The 24281-nt window shown below is 35.0% G+C and overlaps 3 protein-coding genes across 3 annotated transcripts in view; 1 reads left to right on the top strand and 2 right to left on the bottom strand.

Moving 5' to 3' along the window:
- Positions 1-2534, top strand: part of LOC107715629 (growth arrest and DNA damage-inducible proteins-interacting protein 1-like) — an 11659-nt gene extending 9125 nt beyond the window's left edge. The window contains exon 2 of the mRNA XM_016521786.1: positions 2144-2534. Coding sequence (XP_016377272.1) covers positions 2144-2455 — 312 coding nt within the window. The 3' untranslated portion in view covers positions 2456-2534. The remainder of the gene's footprint in view (positions 1-2143) is intronic.
- Positions 2535-3275: 741 nt separating this feature from the next.
- Positions 3276-12485, bottom strand: LOC107715630 (tetratricopeptide repeat protein 39A-like). Its single transcript, XM_016521787.1, has 13 exons — positions 12451-12485; positions 10981-11112; positions 8691-8749; positions 8420-8487; positions 7409-7473; positions 6865-6964; positions 6711-6776; positions 6483-6591; positions 5567-5634; positions 5169-5228; positions 4845-5006; positions 3629-3720; positions 3276-3441 (listed from the first exon to the last, which is right to left on the bottom strand). The coding sequence occupies exons 1-13, from the start codon at positions 12483-12485 to the stop codon at positions 3306-3308; spliced, it is 1152 nt and encodes a 383-aa protein (XP_016377273.1). The 3' UTR covers positions 3276-3305.
- A 3407-nt stretch (positions 12486-15892) lies between these two features.
- Positions 15893-22250, bottom strand: LOC107715631 (tetraspanin-1-like; the record flags this gene model as incomplete). The annotated part of the gene is made up of 9 exons (XM_016521788.1): positions 15893-16241; positions 17540-17632; positions 17759-17884; positions 19227-19280; positions 20579-20671; positions 20798-20923; positions 21287-21394; positions 21484-21558; positions 22023-22250. Coding segments are annotated over 9 exons (963 nt in total), but the record flags the coding sequence as incomplete, so codon positions are not given.
- Between the last annotated feature and the right edge of the window lie 2031 nt (positions 22251-24281).

The raw sequence follows: 24281 nt of genomic DNA on the forward strand, positions 1-24281 counted from the left end.
CTATCTTTATTTACTGATTAGCTAATTAATTTTTATGGAAAATTTATAGAATTAAATAGGTGACAACAAAAGGAAAATGAACAGATGAAACATGCTACAACTGAGGAGTTGATCTAATTCAATTATAATCATAAACCTTGTGTTTTTACTATAAGAATCCTAAATTAAACGTAAACATTTTTAAACATAAAATTAACTAATTACTTACTAAAAAAGTAAATGTAAAAAATGACAATTAATTTTATTAATTACATTTTTGCACATTCATGCTAATTATAATGTTTCATTAGGATTACAAATCAATGCCAAAATGGTCATTTATGTTCATTTTGCTACTTTATCAATATAGAAAACTAAACTAATTAAATAAACTAATCAATATTAATATGACAGATGTTTTAAAAATATTTGTTCTGTTGTATTTATATAATTTTTGCTCTTAGAAGATTATATTTTATTATTAACTCTCCAGCAGTTTGTAATTTGTGTTCTATTATATTTTCCTCCTACTTTAAAGTAATTAAATTAAATAAATAAGCAATAGGGCCAAAAATGTGACCAGGGATTTAAAATCAGCAATCATCTTTGTTTTTCTAGCATGGTCTGGACTCTGGGATAAACAACGCCAGCAGGACCAGATCCATTTAAGACCTTTATTTCCAACAATAGGATCCCACTGTGCCGTTTAACTACCGGAAAAGATTCAAGGGTCCAGCTCTGAGGACAGACAAAAACTCTGAGGATTGAAATAGCATTGTTAAAGGCCCCCTGGGGTGATGATTAAAGTCCACACGAAATTGATCAGGGAGGAGCGAGACCAATGCAGACAACACACAAGCTGAACACCTCTAAACAGTACATGATTCTCAGTACATATCATCATTTACAGCATAGAACAGGAAAACATAAGGCATGTGATCTGCAAAAGACCAAAAAAAGTAATATAAGTACAAATAATAATAGTAATAATTATAAATAATATTTGATTTATTAAAATTATATAGTTTTATTATTACTTAAATTATAATAATTAAACCAATAAAAAATATATTAATATTGCAATAATACTATTGTACTGTAAAATTAAACAAACGAGTTTATTAATTATAAAAAATAATCCCAGTATAAATAAATGTTACATATTAATAGTCATAATAATATTAGATATCCTCAATTAATTAAAAAAAAAATCGAATAATTTCCAGCACTACATTGGAATCTACTTTCAAATTCACCAGCAGAGGGCGTCGTGACGTCAGCATCACGTGCAAAAAAAATTTGACGTTAGAGGTCAGTGGTGTTGCCAGATTGGGCGGGTTCCCGTCTAATTGCGCGGTTTTGAATTTGATTGTGCGGGTAAAAATTGGCTTGGGCGGGTGGACAAAATTTGGGCTTGTTTGGGGTCAGTTTGGCAAGTTTCAATCATATAAATTGCATAGGCTAATTGTTTAACAAACAAGCCGCTCTCAAAACGGGAATTATTGTGGAGTGAGATGACACGAAGGCTCTATCACTGCAACTCCCAAATCAGAGCACATTTGAATTAATCACAACCGAAACGAAATATGTCGGTTTATACGATCATGTCTTTTATCTTTTAAACGTCCAGATTGATAAATCCTTGAAAACTGCTAGACTTGATTAGTTTTGACTGTGCAAAGTTCTGTATTATGTTCTACAATATGAACTTAACAAGAGGCTTCCTCTAGTTCTGTGTAAAATTATAGAGCGACACGAAGTTAAGCGCATTATTGTTGTTGTTATTTTTGTAATTGTCGGATTATAATTAAGTATCAATGAATGACAGTTTTGAGTTGACTGTCATGGTGTGTGCATGAACGACTGTGAAATACCTGCTAATTACGTTGCTTTTTCCTATCACTTATATTGGGCACTTTTTGCATTTAAATTGGATTATTCTGAATGCTGACATTGAAAATTATGCATTTCAGGAGTTAAAATGGCCCTTATCAACCTTGATTTACATATTCTATAACAATATTTTGACAGTTAAAGTTTTGGGCGGTTTTTGGGAGCGTTTAAACTGGAAATAGTTCATCCAATCTGGCAACACTGTGTTGTCATCAAACACGGCGGCCTCCTTGCTAAGCAGGAGGACAGCCTTATTCTTTGGCGTTAGTAAATTAAACTCCTGTCTATCGCGCACTATAACCCCAGACCCCTCTGGCTGAATATAAAGAGCCCTTACATACCGAGTAAAGAGAGCGAGAAGACCCCCGAGTGGCAGAAGACCGAGAAGTGTGAGCGCAGGCTGTTTGGTCGCTATGGAGGCGCGTCTGGAGTGGACCCGGCCAAACTCTGGCCCTCTCACGTCCGGCTGGAGGAGCTGGCGGCCGAGGACAGAGAGTGGCACCCTCCGATAGAGGTGATGCTGGAGAGCATCGCGGCCAGAGAGAGAGAGAGAGAGAAGGAGCAGAGGCGGATGGAGAGGTGAAGTCAACCTGACTAGTCTCTGTTCAGTGTTTGCGATCAACAGTGTTCAACAACTAACTCTACATAACCCCAAAATGAAAACGGCCATCATTTACTTACCCTCACGTGTTTACAAACGTTGATTTGTGTGTCCCAGTGTACAGTGTCCCAGCTTTAGTTTTCCATACAATGAAAAGTGCTTTGGGACTTCTGCTGTCAAACAGTAAGACGCCTTTAAATAATCGTCTTTTAACGTTTTATGGCGGTTGACAAACCAGCTTTTCCTGGTAGATTAATCCACATGACTTGTCGGCTATATTGCAAGTTTTCTGAACCTATTTACGAGAGATTTCCGCCATGTACAGAGCAAAACTGAAGTCCTTATTCAGTTAACAAAAATCTTTCAAACATTCAAAATTGGACTGTTAGGGTGTATCACCAAGTTGAAGTTTGAAGTCTAATCTTATTGGTTTAATCTTATGTCTCGTGACTTATTTTTTTGATTCTTTACTTATTTATTTGTATAATAATATTTGTGTCTTATAATAATATCAGTGTTTACTGTATTATTTAGGCAGGTGTATTTTGCATTTGTGTTTAGGTTTTTTAAATTTTTTTAGACGGAAACACTGGAATTTGATATGAAGCTTCCCTTGTCCTTAAAGGGAAAGTTCACCCAAAAATGAATTTTTGTCATTGTTTACTCCTCTTCAAGTTGTTCCAAACCTGTATGAGTATCTTTATTTTGGTGAACCCAAAAGAAGATATTTTGAAAAATGTTCACAAAGGTTGCTGACTTTAAAATATAACCATTGCATCACAACAGAAAGTAAAGGGGAAAAAAACATTTAGAAAGAAGTGTGTTGAATGTGTTACGTTATTCTTACAAGCACAGGCACAGGAAGTCTGATTGGATTGCTAGCTTTGTACCGTCTCGCTTTACGAATGGCAAACTTCTCTGTGGGTGGAGATTTACCCGCTATCTTCTGTTTGTATGTTGGTACCTGTCTGAGAGCCCGCAAAAGAGAGATAGGAAGTGAACGGGAATAAAAAACACTTTATTTCCATCTATCAATCAGCTAATGTCAGTTTTGATCATATGTTAACATACATTCAAAGAAAGAGAGACATACAAAAGGCAGTTTATTATTTCTGCTCCTGTGTTAGCGGTGTAATTACATGCGAGTGTATTTACCTAAAGAGATCCACTTCATTATCCCCGAACGGCCGGGATTCTGTGTCTGGAAGCATGCTGAGATAAGCCGCCTTCATGTACACATACATGGCCTGAGAGAGAGAGAGAGAGAGAGAGAGAGAAAAGCGTCATAATCCTTCTGCACACTGGAAACACACTGTACGTAATCACAAGCAGCAACAGAACTAACCAGTCCAAACAAAAACCTGGCAATGACCCACAAAGCCAATTTACACAGCTTACACATGCCAGTCATTGTTTAAATTGCTGCGCTGTAGCGTGACTTCAATTGAAAAAAAAAATACACCTCAATCCCAGGCTTTACACCTGTACGGTTTCACTTCGTGTTTCTGAGGAGGAAGTCTGTCTGCAATTAGACCAGAAACATTGGCTAACGCTACTGTTGGCTAACCAACTGCTGAGAACATTTCATCAATCATGAAGAAATATGTCATTTTGCCTTTCGGTTTAGAAGATTTCCTGCTTTTTAAGAATATTTTGAATCTCTAGTTTTCTGACCTTGTGAATACAGTAATTCCGGTGGGTATATAGCATATTCACACATGTAAAATGGCAGATATGTAAACCTTCCTTTAATTTTTCATGATTTTGTGAGAATTTTTCAAAGCTTTTTTAAAAAACAAAGTAGAAAGAAAATGCTCCTCCATATAAAAATATGAACTATTTTATTGCTGTTCTGAATAAAATCTTCGCTGAAGTCCAGTCCATTTCATTGTCTTGAGGTACAAATGTCCAAAATGTGTAACTTTATAAAAGAACAAATAAATTATAGAATTTTTTTCTGACAATAATACATGACATGACTTCAATTTTAAAGTGTTTAAACACCTTTAAAGTAGGCAAAACATGGGAAAACTAACTGCATTGCTTCCTAGTTTGTATTAAACACAAAGCAGACTTTTTCCCAGCACCAATAAAATCCCACACTTGATTTACATTCAGGGTGGAGGCCGTTTCAAACATGCAACGCAGAAATGTCTTGGCATCTATACATATCACAATTAGACAACCATGACATGGGCGTTTCTCAGTAAACTAAACTGCATTTAGGATTATTAAGGATGTTGTTCTTTTAATCATTTCACCAAAACATAATGCAAATGAACTTCCAGATTTGTACTGAACCATTATATTTCAGATTGGCATTGGGCAACAAATTTGTGTCTAAACTGTTGTTTTGGAGCAGTCGGGTCACCTTAGACCAGCGGCTCTCCTGGCTGAGCAGGTCTGCGTAGAAATACGCCATCTTCCAGTGCTTCTTAAAGGTGAAGCACCACATCAGCTCCCAGTAGCACATGTGATGAAACTGTTTCCAGGCCTGCTGGGCCTTACAGCCGTCCTCAAACAGCGCCACCGCCTGGACATGCAGGGGTACAGTAATGACAAAACATTAGTGAACAAGATCTACAAGCCCGTTTAGCCTTAATTTCTTAATAGTAGTTTAATGGTCTTCTAACCAGTCTGAAGTCTTTAAAAACATTGGAATAAAAAGAAAAAAATGCCATGTGGTCAGATTCACCTCATCAATGTTGCCCTTTATTTCTTCAGCTCGACCTGCAAAGAAGAGGAAAATCGCTCCCTGGAGAGAGAATCAGAACGTGAGCTCCAAAAACACCCAATAAAGACCTCATGGCTTGACTAGAACAGTTTTCTTTACTATTCAGGTGTCTAAACATCTGTATTCACCTGAATAAAAATATGGTCTAAAAATACAAAGACTGCAAATGTTTAAATCGGTCAAATGTAAATTTGTCAACAAGCATGCGAGTCAGCTCAGATTTTGACTGTATGGAGTCTTTAAACGAATATAAGTACCAGAATTGAAAACAAAACATCTTTATAAATGTGAACATGGCCCTGAAATTCTAAATAAATTCATTTATAAATGAAGTTAAAAAGACAGAAGCAAAAACCTACACGTGGGTATCGAAGTCGAAATGGCTTCAATAGTCGCTCTGCCTCTTCCACCTCCCCCTCTCCAGTACCTACACAAAACATCACTTCAATAATAACATCAAATCATTTCAATATATACACTACTGTTCAAAAGTTTGGGGTCAGTGAGATTTTTTCAATGCTTTTGTAAGAAGCCTCTTTTGCTCACCAAGGCTGCATTTATTTGATCAAAAATACAGGAACACAGTAATATTGTGAAATATTATTAATCTAAACGTTTTCTATTTGGATATATTCAAATGCAATGCAAAATTCAATTGTGATGCAATTCAAATGATGCAAAGCTGAATTTTCAGCATCATTACTCCAGTCTTCAGTGTCACATGATTCTTCAGAAATCATTCTAATATGCTGATTTGCTGCTCAAGAAACAATTATTTTTATTATCAATGGTGAAAACAGTTGTGCTGCTTAATATTTTTGTAGAAACAGTGATGAATTTTTTGAGCATTTAATTAATACAGAAAATCTTTTATAACATTATAAACATTATACTTCTGATCAATTTAATGCATCATTGCTTAATAAAATTTCTTTAATTAAACTTTTAAATAAAACGAATTTCTGTGTGTTAGTGTGTGTGCATAAATATGTATTAAACTCATACAATCATATTTTATTTGACATATATAAAATAAAAATGGTAATAAAATACATTTAAAAAATATTTAAATGTATATTCAAATATATTATTGTCTATCTATCTATCTATCTATCTCAAATACATACTAAAAAAAACATTAAAATGATGGCAGAATTAAGATTTTAGGGTGAACTATCCCTTAAGTTTGCACAATTAACTAAAGAAACATCTTGCAATTATGGTGTAAGATGTCTGCTTTATGTGGGTATCAAATACAACATGTATCACAAATACCTAAAATAAAGGAGAGGAACGTGTAGAAACAGAGCAGGAGGAGGGCGCACAGCATGGAGCGCAGGGTATGAGAGGTGGCACCCGTGTACAGCTGAGAGATGCCAAATTCCTACACACACACACATACACACACACCAAAGACTATTAACCAAAAAATAAACACACTGGCAAAATTTCTTTCCAAAAATGAGAACGCAAGAGTGTAATCTGAGGTAAAAAAAAAAACACCTTATCTCCAGAAAAGCCAGCAAACTCTAGCAACTTGAGTAACCGGGCAGGAAACAGTGAAAGAGTCTGTGTGACAGTGAAGAACAGCAACACAATGGACAATCTGGGGTTTAAATATTAAGGAATATCGATGCAATATTTCAGATGCACATACCAAATTGAAAGCCCCAATCCCAAAAGAGACTCCGCCCTCTAAGTGCTTGTGGTTTGGTCCTTTGAAAGCTGTGTCTGATTGGACGAAGGCATTCAGCTCCCTGCATGAGAATCATGACGTCATTCACAGCAGAGAGATTCACTGAACAGTTCAATTCAAGGGCAGGATTTTGGCGCACAAATGGGAATCAAACATAGGTTATTTCTACTGGGTTAAATGGTGCAGGTCAAGTCAAGTCAAGTCACCTTTATTTATATAGCGCTTTTAACAATACAGATTGTGTCAAAGCAGCTTCACAGTATCAAAATAGGAAAATAGTGTGTCAATGCAAAAGGACAATAGTAAACACTCAATTTTCAGTTAAGGCAGTTCATCATTGAATTCAGTGATGTCATCATCAGTTCAGTTTAAATAGTATCTTTGCAATCACTTGCAATCAAGTCAACAATATCGCTGCTCCGTCAGGTGTCTTGATGACACCAATTATTCTCATTTACGGACAGTAAAACCACAGATGTCCTTCACTTACTTGCTACAGACTTACTTGTATATGAGGTAACTGTTCCGTACTTTGATTCCTCCTTTAATAAAACTAACCATATTCTCATCCTGTCAACAAACAGAGAATGAGAAATCAGCTGCAGATCTGAGCTCTGGAGTAGGATCAAGTTAAAAGTGGCCTTAGGCCTCAGGAATAGTTCAAACCAAAATTAAAATTTGCTGCAATTTTACCCTCAGGCCATCAAAGATGCAGCAGTGAATGGGTCCCGTCAGAATGAGAGTTCAAACAGCTGATAAAAACATCACAATAATCCACACCACTCCAGTCCAATCTTGAGAAGTGAAAAGCTGTGTGTTTATGATAAACCCATCATTAAGGCATTTTAAATTTAAACTGTTGCTTTTGGCAAAAATATCCATAGTCCATAATCCATAATAATGTGTCCTCCAGTGAAAAAGTCAATACCTGATTTCCTCTCACCAACATATTGGTTAAGATCCGTTCTGGACTGTTTGACTGTAAACGGCGCTTGATCTGTGCATATTTCTCTCCTGATTCAGACCAGAAGACTTTTTCACTGGAGAAAGCATATTATGGATAGATGACTTATATTTTAGCCGAAAACAATTGTTTAAAGTTAAAAACAACTTAATGATGGATTTGTTTCTTTCAAACACACACCTTTTCATTTCACAAACTATTAACTGATGGACTGGAGTGGTGTGGATTACTTGTGATGTTTTTATCAGCTGTTTTGACTCTCATTCTGACGGCACCCATTCACTGCAGAGGATCCACTGGTGAGCAAAATGTCCAAATCTGTTCTGATGAAGAAACAAACTCATCTATATTTTGAATGGCCTGAGCGTGAATAAATATTCAGCAAAGTTTCATTTTGGGGTGAACTATTCCTTGAATCTGAGGTTAAAAAAAGATGTCAAGTTCTACACGTTAAGGTTAAGATCTCAAAGATACCAAAACGCGCACACAGTTCAAACAAAACATCTGAGATTGTCTGATTGTTAGTTTCATTTGTCTTGAAATGTGTCAAACCTGTAAGAATGTGAGAGCGGCTCTGTGCAGTAAACACTCGGCATAACACACTTCAGCATGGAGCTGCTCTGTAAAACATCAAATACAATATATATTAAATATCATTAAATGAAACATCTTATACAAATTGTTAACTGTTGGCTAGCTTTAGCCTCGGATTCACCAAATTCATCATTCTTCAAAATGAATGCTGTGTCACATAATAGGTTTGTTTGAGTTTTATTCCTCCTATAACAGCAGTGTGAGATGGACATTTCTAGAAAAACCGCACCTTCTGAAAGATCATCATTTGCTCCTCGGCTCCCAAGACCACCTGACTTCCTACGGAACCTGAGAGAGAACAGCAAGAACTCAAGAGATGAGTGAACAAACACACGATGACAATGTCTGACATACTTACAGTACAACCACACTTGACCAGACTAAGATCATGCACAATTACTTTCTAATGGAAGATGGATGGGAAAAAATGATTAATTCAAAAATAAAAATGTAAATACATAGACTTACATTTAAATGTTAAAAAAAATTATACTTTTATTCAGCAAGGGTGCATTCAATTGATCAAAAGTGACATTAAAGACATTTATAATGTTATAAAATATTTCTATTCTATAAGACTTATATTCATCAAGACAAAATGTATCACCGTTTCCACAAAATTATTATGCAGCACAATAGTTTTCAATAAGTAAAAATTTCTTGAGTAACAAATAAGCATATTAGAATGATTTCTGAAGGATCATGTGACACTGAAGAATAAATTACATTTTACAATATTTAAAATAGAAAAAGGTTATTTTAAATTGTAACAATATTTCTCAATACTACTGTTTAAAAAAAAAAAAAAAAAAATCTTACTATCCCCAAACTTGTGAACAGTAGTGTATCTTGACAAATAAGCATAAGTTTTTACAACAGCAACACATACATTTTGATAAATATATTGAAAATGTAGTTAAGTTTTACAAAAATAAAGAAATAAATAATGTCATTTCTAATGCTTTTAAACTGTTAAATTGCATTTATTATTTAAAAAAAGCATCTGCTAACTACTTCCAATTCATTTACTCAATTAAGTTTAAAAAATGCCACTCAACAGGCATCTTTAACTACGTATTTAAATATTAGTTATACAATTTGAAACATTTGTTTTTCAATTTGTAAACTTATTTAGGTATACACTTCTGTTCAAAAGTTTGGGATCAGTAAGATTTTTAATGGAGTCTCTTATGCTCATCAAGGCTGTATTTATTTGATCAAAAATACAGAAAAAAAAAAACAGTAGCATTGTGAAATAATATTGGATTCCTATTTTAATATACTTTAAAATATCATTTATTTCTGTTACACAGTGCTGAATTTTCAGCATCATTACTCCAGTCTTCAGTGTCACATGATCCTTCAGAAATCATTCTAATATGCTGATTTATTATCAGCGTTGAAACCGTTGTGCTGCTCATTATTTTTTTTGGAACCTGTGATACTTTTTTCCTTGATTCTTTGATGAATAAAAAGTTAAAAAGAACAGCATTTATTCACAATAGATATCTTTTCTAACGATACAAGTCTTTACTATCACTTTTTATCCATTTAACACATCCTTGCTGAATAAAAGTATTAATTTCTTTAAATGAATATATTTCTTTAAATGTAAAAAATGTACTGACCCCAAACTTTTGAATAGTAGTGTATATTGTAACAAAAATTCTGTTTTGAATAAACACTGTCCTTTTGAACTTTTTATTCATCAAAGAATCCTGAAAAAAGTATCACAGGTCCCAAAAAATATTAAGCAGCACAACAGTTTTCAACATCGATTGTAAATCATCATATTAGAATGATTTCTGAAGGATCGTGTGACACTGAAGACTGGAGTAATGATGCGGAAAATTCAGCTTGGCTCCACAGGAATAAATTACATTTTAAATTATTAAAATAGAAAACTGTTATTGTAAATTGCAATAATATTTCACAAAATTAGCTTTTTCTGTATTTTTGATTAAATAGATACAGCCTTGATGAGTGTAAGAAAGTCTTTAAAAAAACATAAAAAATCGTACTGATTGCAAACTTTTGAACGGCAGTCTATACACACACACACACACACACACACAAACTAACGTCACTCTCCCAAGAGGATGTTTGGAGGGGTTTAGGAGGAGATCACACAGAAGGATCTCCCTTGTGACTCACTGTTTCTTAAGCAAACTGAAAATGAGCTGATGTGTGACCATTGCTATGGTGAATCCACCCACATACAGTCATCTGGATTAGTGCTGCATTATGGGAAGCACATGCTTTACGTAGGACATGTATGCATCTCTTCCACTCCATTTCATCTATGTTACTAAGGCCAGTAAAACTCCTCATTAGACGTGACCAGCTGTCCGTCATTTAAAGCCACACGGTTCCATCTCCATGCAAATGCAAGCAAATTTCAAAGCGGCTGGATCGGGTCAGCTGACATGGAAATGACCCCATTTGCCTAAAAATGAAAGGTCACAGGAAAAGGCCTCTCCAGGACTGAAACGAATGCAGTGTTTTGGCTGTCTTTCTACCTCTGGCACACCTCCTGAGCACTCTTCATCGTGTTCCCAGCATGCACTATGTCGTCGTGTTGGAAGGTCATCATGGCCTGCATCTCTAATACTGTGGCATAGATCAGAGCGTGATACATGCTCTCCTTAGACCTGGAATACACCACAACACATGCTTTTACACACACAACGAGAGATCACACTCCGACACAGCAGGCTACTAGTTAAATATAGCGAAGGTTAATGCCTTAAACTTTCTCTATGAAAAAATGTGAATGCAATTATGAACTCTTATCAGTATTGAATGCTTAAGTTCCTGTCACATTAATGCAAGAACAGACATTAATTTCACTTTGACTTAGTGGTTAACACATGTTTCTGTTAGGATGATGCAAGGCCCGTTCACACCAAGAATGATAACTATAAAGATAACAGTATAGCGCCCACAGCTTGCGGTTTTGTCGTCTGTCAAGTTTTAGTTAACGGCTAATCAGAATTCACCTGACTTTTGTAATTAGCAGTGAATTGACTTGATAATGTTTTTACTGTTCATCACTTGGGGGGGACAGCCCTTAAAGTGAATCCAGTGATATCAAGTTTTCCTAGAAACAGTTTTTACAAAACATTTTAATTAAAATTTAGAAATTATTCATATTGATGCACAGAAAAATATTTTAAAAAGTGGCAAAATGCCGTTTTCATAAGCCACTTTCATAACATTTAAATAGATAGATTATAAATTATAAATAGATAAAACAGTTTTCTTTTCTCCCCAGTCTGTCATTGGTCAAACATGCATACATTCCCGCCCCCAGTGCACGCCATTGGCTGAGTCGTTGCCATGCCAGGATTTTCAAACAAACAGAGCAAAGTTTTGATAGTTCTTCAGGGAAATTAACCTACTTATAGTTGTCTCTGTAAATTAAACTGGAATTGGAGAAAACATTTTAATAAAAAAAAATTAAAAAAAAACACTAGACTAGCCCAAAAATGTCCTAGAATACTTACAAAATAAAGATGTATTGCCTGAAACCAAGAATTATGTACTTCCAGGTGGGCCTGCATATAAAGATAAGTGCTGGAGTCACTTAAGCATGTGGTTTCCTTCTCAGAGTAAAGTTCCTCGCTCTCCCGGCTATATATTAATGAAGTGGCTCTGTGTGCAGCATGAGGGTGTGATCTTTAGGTAAACACCTCACATCCTGGAGAAGGGAGCACACCTAATGCAATTCTCTATCGCAACAGAAATAAAGCATGCTATCACGGGATGACATCTACCATTTCTACAAGTGCTTCAGAGGCCAGCACCTTTACAGCGGCAAAAAAAAACTCAATTTTGGTGGTGTACAGTATCTGACTGAAAAACAGAGCATTATGGGCTTGGTACAGTAGGTACCACACCTTTACTAAACAGCTCGCCTGCTCTTAAGATCACTCACACAGATACTGGAGGGGAGGAGAAACTCATGAAGACAATAAGACTTCTCTCACCGTGGCCGTAGTTTGTCCAAACTCTCACTGATCATATATACACTTACATACATATAGCCTATACACACACATATACATATATATATACATATATATATATCATTTTAATAAACCAAAATAATAAATAAGTAAATTAATAATAACAAATAAATACATAAATTATTCAGATAACATTTTTTTAATTTTATATATAATATAAAATTAATTACTTTTATAATTAGTTTTATAATTATGCATTCTAAAAGTTTTTTATTTAAAATGAACTGTTTGAGAAATGTGTCAGTGTTTAAAATGTGTGTGTGTTTGTGTGTTTAAAAAGTTTATCAATTAACAAAGTAACAAAATAAATAAAAGTAAATAATTTACAGAAAACTAAGCAATTATATTTTATTAAAGCTGGGTTTATCATATTTATCGGTCTTCTGTGGACAACTTTGCTCCAAAACTCCCCAAGTGAAGTAAACCCACACAAACACAAGCAAAGCCACTTGGTGAAATGAATGACATTTACTACTAAATACCAAGACACCATTCAGACCTGTCAGCGGCGCCCTTTATAAATTATGAACGCTACCTGATGCAGAGTTTTTCAGCACATGACCACTGAAGATATATTTAGCAGGACTAATTAATGTCAACTGGTTGATCCTGCTTTTAGATTAAAGAGCAGATATACATTAGTGTGCTCTCAAAGTGAGACATACGGCCCTCTGGCACCTGTTGCTTATGAAATTTACAAACTAACCAACATGCATTTGCCTAAATACACATGCATCCTGTTAGAGATGCAAAAACAACTGGTTTAAAGCAATTGCATGACTTTACAAGTCATTTAAAGGTATCTCTAACCTTTAACTCTCTCAAGCTGCAATGACATGTACAAACACAAATGCAATGCAGAATATGGCTCACACACTTTGTCACTAGTCAAGGTGTTTGATGTTTGCTCGGAGTACACACTGGGCATGGACAGCCAGCGCCTTTGGATAAGAACATGTCACAATGCACTGCGAATGATTTCACTTTAACAACATTAAGAGCACATTTCTAAGCTTTCTAAAGCCTTATATTCAGGGATGGTATGCCATTCTCTCACTGAGAACACGAGCTGAGCTCAAACCAGACTCTTTTGCAAAACAAGGAAGGAAGAGATGTGAAAACCTGACACGAGGAGAAACAAAAACTGCCAAAACTAAACACAGACTCACTGAATCAGCCATTTAAAGACGCACAGAACCACAAAGCATGAACGTTTTCAGTTATGCTGAGTAGCAGAAACTCGAAAAGGCACAGCACTGATGCAACACTATTAAAATAAACATTAAACAAGCCATCAACGACTCACTTTTCTGTAGCAGGTGCATTTTTCCCAGTGGACATGGTGTATTTTGTTGTTTGTTGTCCTCTTCTGGGCCTTGTGGCCACACACACACACACCGTGAAGAGCTTTCTCTCAGAGCTCCTGTGGAAAGTCACTCTCACTGCGCGTGAAGATGCTGCATGGATGAGGACGGCTGGAGAACTCGAGCTGGCAGGGAATATTGATCAGTGTTCGGCTCAATCACGAGTGTGTGTGTGTGTGTGTGTGTGTGTGTGTGTGATGTGAGGACTCCTCCTCGAGCTCACAGCAGGTTTGATGGCAGGAGACCAGAGCGAAGGGACAGGAGTTAGTAGCGCCATCTAGTGCTGGGGTGAAGAACGAGTTATATGTTTGTATGTAGGCTTAATAATTTACTTCCTTTTATTGTCATTTGTTTATTTTAAATCTTTGTTTATTTGCTATTTTTCCCCAAACTTTCTGTATTTCAAAATATTTTAAATGCATACATTTAATTGTATCTACTATTTATTAATGCATTTATTGATTAGTTTATTCACGATTAAATACTCTTGTGTGTCTAAATAGTAATAATTAGTTTAATTAAAATGCTGAATTATTTCATATATAAAATATATTGAAAATATATATAAATATATATAAAATGCTTAATTTTTTATTTACTGTGTGTGCGTTTGTGTGTGTGTGTGTTTTACTCAAACGATTAAAAAACACAGAAAACGCAAATAAATATCAGGCAGCTTAAGTAAAACACATGTAAGCATGTTCATTCTAAAGATTTATAGCTTTTCAAACTTGCAAAGTGAAAATATCAACACACACACACACACACACACACACACACACACAAATAGGGCTAATGAAGACATAAGTATAGCATTTTTCTTTATCCAATCAGCATTAATATTATTACCCTAACAAAACAAAAAAAAAACGAGATGGGCTACACAAGAAAAAGAAAACTGAAACATAATAGCGCATATAAATAATTAGCCTATAATAATAATAGAATTATAAATAATAGAAAGTGATCATAATTCAGCTTGTTATTCTTGTCGTTATAAATGAGTTTAAAAGTTTTTACAAGGGAAATATGAGTAATAAAGACATTAAATCTAGGCATCTAAATCTAAGTCTTGAGAAAATTGTTTTTGTGACTAAAAAAAATGTGCAATGTAACAAAGAAATTAACAAGATCAATAGCTTGGTGACTGCCAGAAACATAAATATATCATTCAAAATTAAAGTCTAAAGCACAGTTTATCCATCTTAGTAGCTAGTAGTACGCTCAACCCATTTAACTACTACAGTGTATATATAGTTGGACGTCGTGAAGCATCGACGGCATAGTAACTTTCTACCACTAGAGGGCAGTAGAGTAAATAACTATTTACCGCCGCCAGAGAGCTTCACGGCAGTAAAGGAGGATAGTAAACAGCTTTTCAGTTAGTAGCCTAGTCCAAAAACCAGCACAAGGGTGAGTACTATTAGATTATTATGTTTTTCATATTACTTTGGGTAGGGATTTGGGAGTTTAGAGTTTTATTCAGCGATCAAATTCTACCCATTAAAAGTTACCGAATATAGATGTATTTTCAGGACATAAAATATGATGATACAAGAACATCCTGTCAGGGTTTATTTTGTGATCATCATAGGCTACATGTAGGCCTACATTAGTAGAGTTTCAGTTGAAGAACTTAAAGAAATGACCACCACAAACAGGTTGAAATATTGCCTTTATAGTTACTGTCAAAATAAACATCTTACAATAACATTTTAGCAACATGATATAATCTTTTTTTGTTGTTGTAAAATACTTTATACATAACAGATTTTAAAATAAAACATTGTGCTTTATTACACGGACAGGCACATTATTTAAAATGGCTTTGGTTTGTAAAAAGTTTACAATAAATTACAATCGGCAACATTTGTTAGAAAACGTATGGCGTTTTTTGGTCATTGCACATATAAATGTCAATAGGAAGTGTGTTCAGAATTATAAAATAATGCCTTGGGTGTTATGCAATTAAACAAAGCATTTTGTTTTTAAATAAGAAAACATCTTGCATAGGCAAAGTAAAAAAGTAAACAAAAAACAATCAGATAGGCCAACATTAAACATTAAAACAGCTTAAACAGCTCATTTTAACATAAGTACAGTACAATGGGATCTCTCAAAACTCATGTTTGCAGTCAAAGTTTAGGCTTAACAGTCTGAATTTACTTTTTTTTTTTTGTGGACGCCCAGAGGGATTTGTAATGTCATATTGTTAGATACAATTCGAAATGTTTGCAAAAGTCACAGTGATATTATCACAGATGATCCACCTCGTCCTCAGTAACCCAGAGGAGTCATCAGAGAGATATTCAAGCTAAAGGTGAGACATTAAACCTGTTTTGATCCTATTTTACAATACAGGATCATGGAGACAATCATCGCTGCAAGCTGAGAATGAGAACAGAGAGAGAAACAATTCTGAGTTTAAATAAAAAGCATTAGTGTCACAGTGCTTCACAAATGTCATAAAGGGCTTTTTATTTCTGTATATACATAGATTTAGTTTGTAATTATTATCCTAAGGGAAATAAATGCTTTAACCATCAAAGACTACAGGCAATCCAAATTTACTCCATTTATTTCATTAAAAGGAGTAGAATTTGCTGACAATTTAACTCAGGCCATCCAAGATGTAGATGAGTATGTTTCTTCATCAGAGCAGATTTGGTCTGATGCTCAGCAATGGATCCTCTGCAGTGAATGGGTGCCGTCAGAATGAGAGTCCAAACAGCTGATAAAAACATCACAATAATCCACACCACACCACTCCAGTCGTGAAGTGAAAAGTTGCATGTTTATGTTTGTAAGAAACAAATCCATCATTAAGACATTTTAACTTTAAACCACCGATTCTGGACAAAATATCCATCCATAATTCATAATAACGCTTCGTCCAGTTAAAAAAAGTCCATCCCCTGTTATCCTTTGACATCAAAATCCACTGACATATACTTGTAAACGACGCTTGATCGGTGCATATTTCTCTCCTGAATCAGACGAGAAGACTTTTTCACTGGAGAAAGCAATGACGGATAGAGGACTTTTAAAAATGTCTTAATGATGGATTTGTTTCTTACAAACAGGCAGATTTTGTCTTCACAAGACTGTAACTGATGGACTGGAGTGGTGTGGATTACTTGTGGATTATTGTGATGTTTTTATCAGCTGTTTGGACTCTCATTCTGACGGCACCCATTCACTGCAGAGCATCTATTGCTGAGCAAGTGATATAATGCTACATTTCTCCAAATCTGTTCCAGTGAAGAAACAAACTCATCTTTTATGAGCTGAGGGTGAGTAAATTTTAAGCAAGTGAATGATTCCTTTAAAGAAAACCAAAAGGAAATCAAAACTGACCATATTTATTTGCTTAATAAATGTCTCTGGTCTTATTGTTATTATAAAGAAGCTTGTTTTAGTAATCTTCCATGAAAACTTGAGTAAGTTTCTCCACCTCTGGAATGAATTGTACTCACAAGAGCTAAAACTTTTTATATATATTTTTTTTTTTTACACAAAACTGGATTAAAATGCAAAAGGCCCATTTTCATTTCCAGTGTGATAACTGAAAGTGACGAAAATGTAGCATACCTTTTAGCACATTTTCAGTATCTCATCAAACGTGAACAACTCTTTCATTTAAAATGTGAACACAATGACTGACAGAAAGAAAGTGTGTCCGGTACCTCAAGAGCAGCGATTCCCAGTGCTACAGCTATGAGGATAACTGCATTATCATCTACCAGCTTCTTCAGTGCTAGGAAACAACCTGGTATAGTCTGAGGAAACCAAACAAATAGACAAAAGTTTATGATATTTATATGCTAGCCTGTATGATAGAAAAATCAAAAAGCATGCAAACTAGAATTGATTCAAGGAATAAACATGCTAAGAGATAAACCCACCGAATGAAAAGCTGTGGTCTCAATGCATGGAACTTTATTACAGCACTGAACTGGGTAACTCTTGGTGTCGTTCACAAAGTAAGAATTTGTGAAGTCTGTATAGTTGTTGAATCCACAGCACTTCAGCTAAAGCAGAGAAAGGAGAAATAAAGAGGTTTGACATGAGCTCAATTCAGCCAAATATACTTGAAATGAATGGACGTTAACATATAAATACTTATTTTACTTGTTTATGTGTTGTGGTAAACTTTTAAAGACTGTTCTTACGCAATACCATTTTTATATGAGGCACAGGTCTCAAAATATCAAATGCACAATATTAAACTGGATGATGCTTACGTATTATCTAGTAGTACGCTCAACCCATTTAACTACTACAGTGTATAGTTGGACGTCGTGAAGCATCGACGGCATAGTAACTTTCTACCACTAGAGGGCAGTAGAGTAAATAACTATTTACTCTAAGCCGCCAGAGAGCTTCACGGCAGTAAAGGACGATAGTAAACAGCTTTTCAGTTAGTAGCCTAGTCCAAAAACCAGCACAAGGGTGAGTACTAGTAGATTATTATGTTTTTCATATTACTTTGGGTAGGGATTTGGGGGTTTAGAGTTTTATTCAGCGATCAAATTCTACCCATTAAAAGTTACAGAATATAGATGTATTTTCAGGACATAAAATATGATGATACAAGAACATCCTGTCAGGGTTTATTTTGTGATCATCATAGGCTACATGTAGGCCTACATTAGTAGAGTTTCAGTTGAAGAACTTAAAGAAATGACCACCACAAACAGGTTGAAATATTGCCTTTATAGTTACTGTCAAAATAAACATCTTACAATAACATTTTAGCAACATGATATAATCTTTTTTTGTTGTTGTAAAATACTTTATACATAACAGATTTTAAAATAAAACATTGTGCTTTATTACACGGACAGGCACATTATTTAAAATGGCTTTGGTTTGTAAAAAGTTTACAATAAATTACAATCGGCAACATTTGTTAGAAAACGTATGGCGTTTTTTGGTCATTGCACATATAAATGTCAATAGGAAGTGTGTTCAGAATTATAAAATAATGCCTTGGGTGTTATGCAATTAAACAAAGCATTTTGTTTTTAAATAAGAAAACATCTTGCATAGGCAAAGTAAAAAAGTAAACAAAAAACAATCAGATAGGCCAACATTAAACATTAAAACAGCTTAAACAGCTCATTTTAACATAAGTACAGTACAATGGGATCTCTCAAAACTCATGTTTGCAGTCAAAGTTTAGGCTTAACAGTCTGAATTTACTTTTTTTTTTTTGTGGACGCCCAGAGGGATTTGTAATGTCATATTGTTAGATACAATTCGAAATGTTTGCAAAAGTCACAGTGATATTATCACAGATGATCCACCTCGTCCTCAGTAACCCAGAGGAGTCATCAGAGAGATATTCAAGCTAAAGGTGAGACATTAAACCTGTTTTGATCCTATTTTACAATACAGGATCATGGAGACAATCATCGCTGCAAGCTGAGAATGAGAACAGAGAGAGAAACAATTCTGAGTTTAAATAAAAAGCATTAGTGTCACAGTGCTTCACAAATGTCATAAAGGGCTTTTTATTTCTGTATATACATAGATTTAGTTTGTAATTATTATCCTAAGGGAAATAAATGCTTTAACCATCAAAGACTACAGGCAATCCAAATTTACTCCATTTATTTCATTAAAAGGAGTAGAATTTGCTGACAATTTAACTCAGGCCATCCAAGATGTAGATGAGTATGTTTCTTCATCAGAGCAGATTTGGTCTGATGCTCAGCAATGGATCCTCTGCAGTGAATGGGTGCCGTCAGAATGAGAGTCCAAACAGCTGATAAAAACATCACAATAATCCACACCACACCACTCCAGTCGTGAAGTGAAAAGTTGCATGTTTATGTTTGTAAGAAACAAATCCATCATTAAGACATTTTAACTTTAAACCACCGATTCTGGACAAAATATCCATCCATAATTCATAATAACGCTTCGTCCAGTTAAAAAAAGTCCATCCCCTGTTATCCTTTGACATCAAAATCCACTGACATATACTTGTAAACGACGCTTGATCGGTGCATATTTCTCTCCTGAATCAGACGAGAAGACTTTTTCACTGGAGAAAGCAATGACGGATAGAGGACTTTTAAAAATGTCTTAATGATGGATTTGTTTCTTACAAACAGGCAGATTTTGTCTTCACAAGACTGTAACTGATGGACTGGAGTGGTGTGGATTACTTGTGGATTATTGTGATGTTTTTATCAGCTGTTTGGACTCTCATTCTGACGGCACCCATTCACTGCAGAGCATCTATTGCTGAGCAAGTGATATAATGCTACATTTCTCCAAATCTGTTCCAGTGAAGAAACAAACTCATCTTTTATGAGCTGAGGGTGAGTAAATTTTAAGCAAGTGAATGATTCCTTTAAAGAAAACCAAAAGGAAATCAAAACTGACCATATTTATTTGCTTAATAAATGTCTCTGGTCTTATTGTTATTATAAAGAAGCTTGTTTTAGTAATCTTCCATGAAAACTTGAGTAAGTTTCTCCACCTCTGGAATGAATTGTACTCACAAGAGCTAAAACTTTTTATATATATTTTTTTTTTTTACACAAAACTGGATTAAAATGCAAAAGGCCCATTTTCATTTCCAGTGTGATAACTGAAAGTGACGAAAATGTAGCATACCTTTTAGCACATTTTCAGTATCTCATCAAACGTGAACAACTCTTTCATTTAAAATGTGAACACAATGACTGACAGAAAGAAAGTGTGTCCGGTACCTCAAGAGCAGCGATTCCCAGTGCTACAGCTATGAGGATAACTGCATTATCATCTACCAGCTTCTTCAGTGCTAGGAAACAACCTGGTATAGTCTGAGGAAACCAAACAAATAGACAAAAGTTTATGATATTTATATGCTAGCCTGTATGATAGAAAAATCAAAAAGCATGCAAACTAGAATTGATTCAAGGAATAAACATGCTAAGAGATAAACCCACCGAATGAAAAGCTGTGGTCTCAATGCATGGAACTTTATTACAGCACTGAACTGGGTAACTCTTGGTGTCGTTCACAAAGTAAGAATTTGTGAAGTCTGTATAGTTGTTGAATCCACAGCACTTCAGCTAAAGCAGAGAAAGGAGAAATAAAGAGGTTTGACATGAGCTCAATTCAGCCAAATATACTTGAAATGAATGGACGTTAACATATAAATACTTATTTTACTTGTTTATGTGTTGTGGTAAACTTTTAAAGACTGTTCTTACGCAATACCATTTTTATATGAGGCACAGGTCTCAAAATATCAAATGCACAATATTAAACTGGATGATGCTTACGTATTATTTTATTTGAGAATGTTTAGGATTTTGTTTAATTTGAAGAAATATTCTGTTTCTGTAATGATAATAATAATGATACAACTACTACTACCAATAACAATGGCAGCCTAATAATAATAACTTTTATTTCCTTCTTTATCAACAAACCGTGGTCATGGTCGTGTTCCATAGTCCAGTGACGTCCTTATTTTTCCCATAATCGTTTTTCATGTTTTTCACAACTTCGCTTCCCATCTGTTTTATCAGGTTTTCAGCCTGAAATATACAAATGAGGAGGTTTGAGTATTTCCTTAAGTTCTTTACACACAAAGGAGTATGTTTAAGTATGGTGTGTACAGACTTACCAGAGGCTTAAAGACCAGCAGCACAATCGCTCCAGCGACTTCAGCAATGAACACAATCAGAATGATGATGAAGAACTGAGGAGAGAGATTGACAGACAGATTCAATGAATGAATCAATGAGCAAACAGAAGTCCACCACAGTATATGGCCAGTATATACAATTTAATATAGAAATTACATTATATCTTTTTAATATAATGTGTGTGTGTGTGTGCGCGTGTGTGTGTGCGTGTGTGTGTGCGCGTGCGTGCGTGTGTGTGTGTGTGTGTGTATAATACCATTTTTAACCATTTTAAATGGAACCATTTTTGATTCCTCAAAGAACTTTTCAGTGAACACTAGTGTTTAAAGGAACCTTTTTTTTCTTAATGTAAAGAACATTTTAATAATCTAAAGAACCTTTTGTGGAGTTGAAAGGTTCTATGGATGTTAAAGGTTCTTCCTAGCCAAAGATGCCCAATAAGATGCTTTATTTATTAGAGTGTACACATTGTGGGAAACTCATTATGTGTTGTTTCAGTGTTGTTTCTTTGACGTACCAGCAGCAGCATGCACCTGCTTTCTTTGATCGCTCCACAGCAGCCCAGGAAGCCCAGGATGAGCAGCACAGCACCCACTGCGATGAGGAGGTATCCCACGTTCAACACCTGCCCCAGCTCACCTGGAGCTCCTTGTGTATTCTGCAGAAAACTCAGGATAGACCCACTGTCCACCTTCACCCAGATCCCCACACCCAGAATAGCTGCTCCTGCCAGCTGCACAACAAAAACACAAATAGATTTGATTTAAGCATGTGCATTCATCCTCATATCAACACCCTAAATGTATTTGGACCAAAAAAAATGTCACTGTTGAAAAAGCAGACAAGATATTTATTCTGTGTCTGCAGCAGAGGCGTGTTTTATAAGCTTGCAGCAATATGATTTGCATTCAACCCAGCTAAGCCACATGGAAATGAGATGATTTGCTTGTTTGTTTGTTTTTATCTCTTACATAGATCTAAAGAAAAAGTGACCTTTTCATCGCACTTCAATATACGAGTCAATATCTGCTAAGGGGTAACAATGGAACAGCAGTTTTAAAAAAACTGGATTTTTAATTATTACAACAGGATCTGCATTTTCATGGATTTAAATAAAAGACTTGTTATAAGAGACAATAAAAAAACCGCAGTTCTGTTTATTAACCGCTAGAGCGCCAAAAGTTACGGACTGCAGCTTTAAGTACCTCAAACTAGTGTTTGCTCTTTGCTCAACACTAAGAACTGGTCAACAAAGGTTAATAAATGTGAGAATTTATGAAATTAAGAAGTGCTTATATATATATATACAGTGGGTACGGAAAGTATTCAGACCCCCTTAAATTTTTCACTCTTTGTTATATTGCAGCCATTTGCTAAAATCATTTAAGTTAATTTTTTTTCCTCATTAATGTAAAAACAGCACCCCATATTGACAGAAAAACACAGAATTGTTGACATCTTTGCAGATTTATTAAAAAAGAAAAACTGAAAAATGCTCAGTATTTAGTAGAAGCACCCTCTTGATCTAATACAGCCATGAGTCTTTTTGGGAAAGATGCAACAAGTTTTTCACACATGGATTTTAAATAAAAGACTTGTTATAAGAGACAATAAAAAAACACTATTTTCCTGGTTAAAAAATGAATTTGATTTTCAAAAGTTGAATTTGCGAATTTTGCTGGTTATTATAATGCTGAGTAATGTGTGCAATTCATATATATTTAACATAATCAAACAAGCATGAGCTTTACTTACAAAGATCAGAATAAGGTGTGTAATTCCAACAAATGCAATACAATATTGTGCAAACATACTCTTTAAAGGCAGGGTATGTGATTTTTCAAAAACACTTTAGAAAACTGATTCTGTAAACCCGTGTAAAAGAACTCAAGGAGCGGAGGCCTGCAAACGGACGCCGAGGTTGCTTTGTTTCTTCTCAATAGGTGAGTAACACCGTGTCTACAACAGCTAAAGTCTGCCTACACTGGACGCGATCAAACGACCGTTGAAAACCATTTGAAATTTGTGTCAGCACGTCATAAATAGAACCCGGCAGCAGTTTTCTGTCGGGGATTTGTTGCGCCGCGCCGCTCATGTCCGTAGACACGGTGTAACATTGGTTTTGCTTTGTTTCACAGAACTAATCGTTGCCTGGGTTGCGTACGTATATGTGGGGCGGAGCTATCAAAATAGGGGCAAGACCCTTTTGGGGTAGGGGCGTGTTTGTTTTGGTGATTTCAAATATCAACATTGGCTACCAGAAATCACTTACTCTGCCTTTAAGGTCAGATCCGCATTTTAATAGTGTTGTGAATAGACCAAAGTACCTGAGGCAATATTTAAAGAGTCTTTGAAACTGCTTTTTGTAGGGAACACAATGTGAGAGACAAAAACCGTTCTTTACTTTTCCACACATAGCCTACAGTCAGGTCCAAAAGTCTAAGATAAGAAACAACAAGATTCTGCACTATTTTTAGGTCACTATTCAAATCCAGGAAAATTAGTGACATTGAGCTTGTGACTCCTCGCACTGATGGTCAGAATTTGGTCAGAACATACTCAAATAAAATAAGAAAAATCATAATAATAATCCAAAACTATAACTTGTATTTTTATTTGGGCACATGTTTTATGTATTTAAATAAATGTATTTATAATAATAAATTTAGAACTATACATTTTTATTTAAAAATCTTTTTATACATTTTTTAAAAAACGTCAAGTAATATTTGATATCTAAATAATTTATATATATATATATATATATATATATACA

This window comes from Sinocyclocheilus rhinocerous, unplaced genomic scaffold (genome assembly GCF_001515625.1).
Source record: "Sinocyclocheilus rhinocerous isolate Xijiao unplaced genomic scaffold, SAMN03320098_v1.1 scaffold239, whole genome shotgun sequence".
Classification (NCBI taxonomy): domain Eukaryota; kingdom Metazoa; phylum Chordata; class Actinopteri; order Cypriniformes; family Cyprinidae; genus Sinocyclocheilus; species Sinocyclocheilus rhinocerous.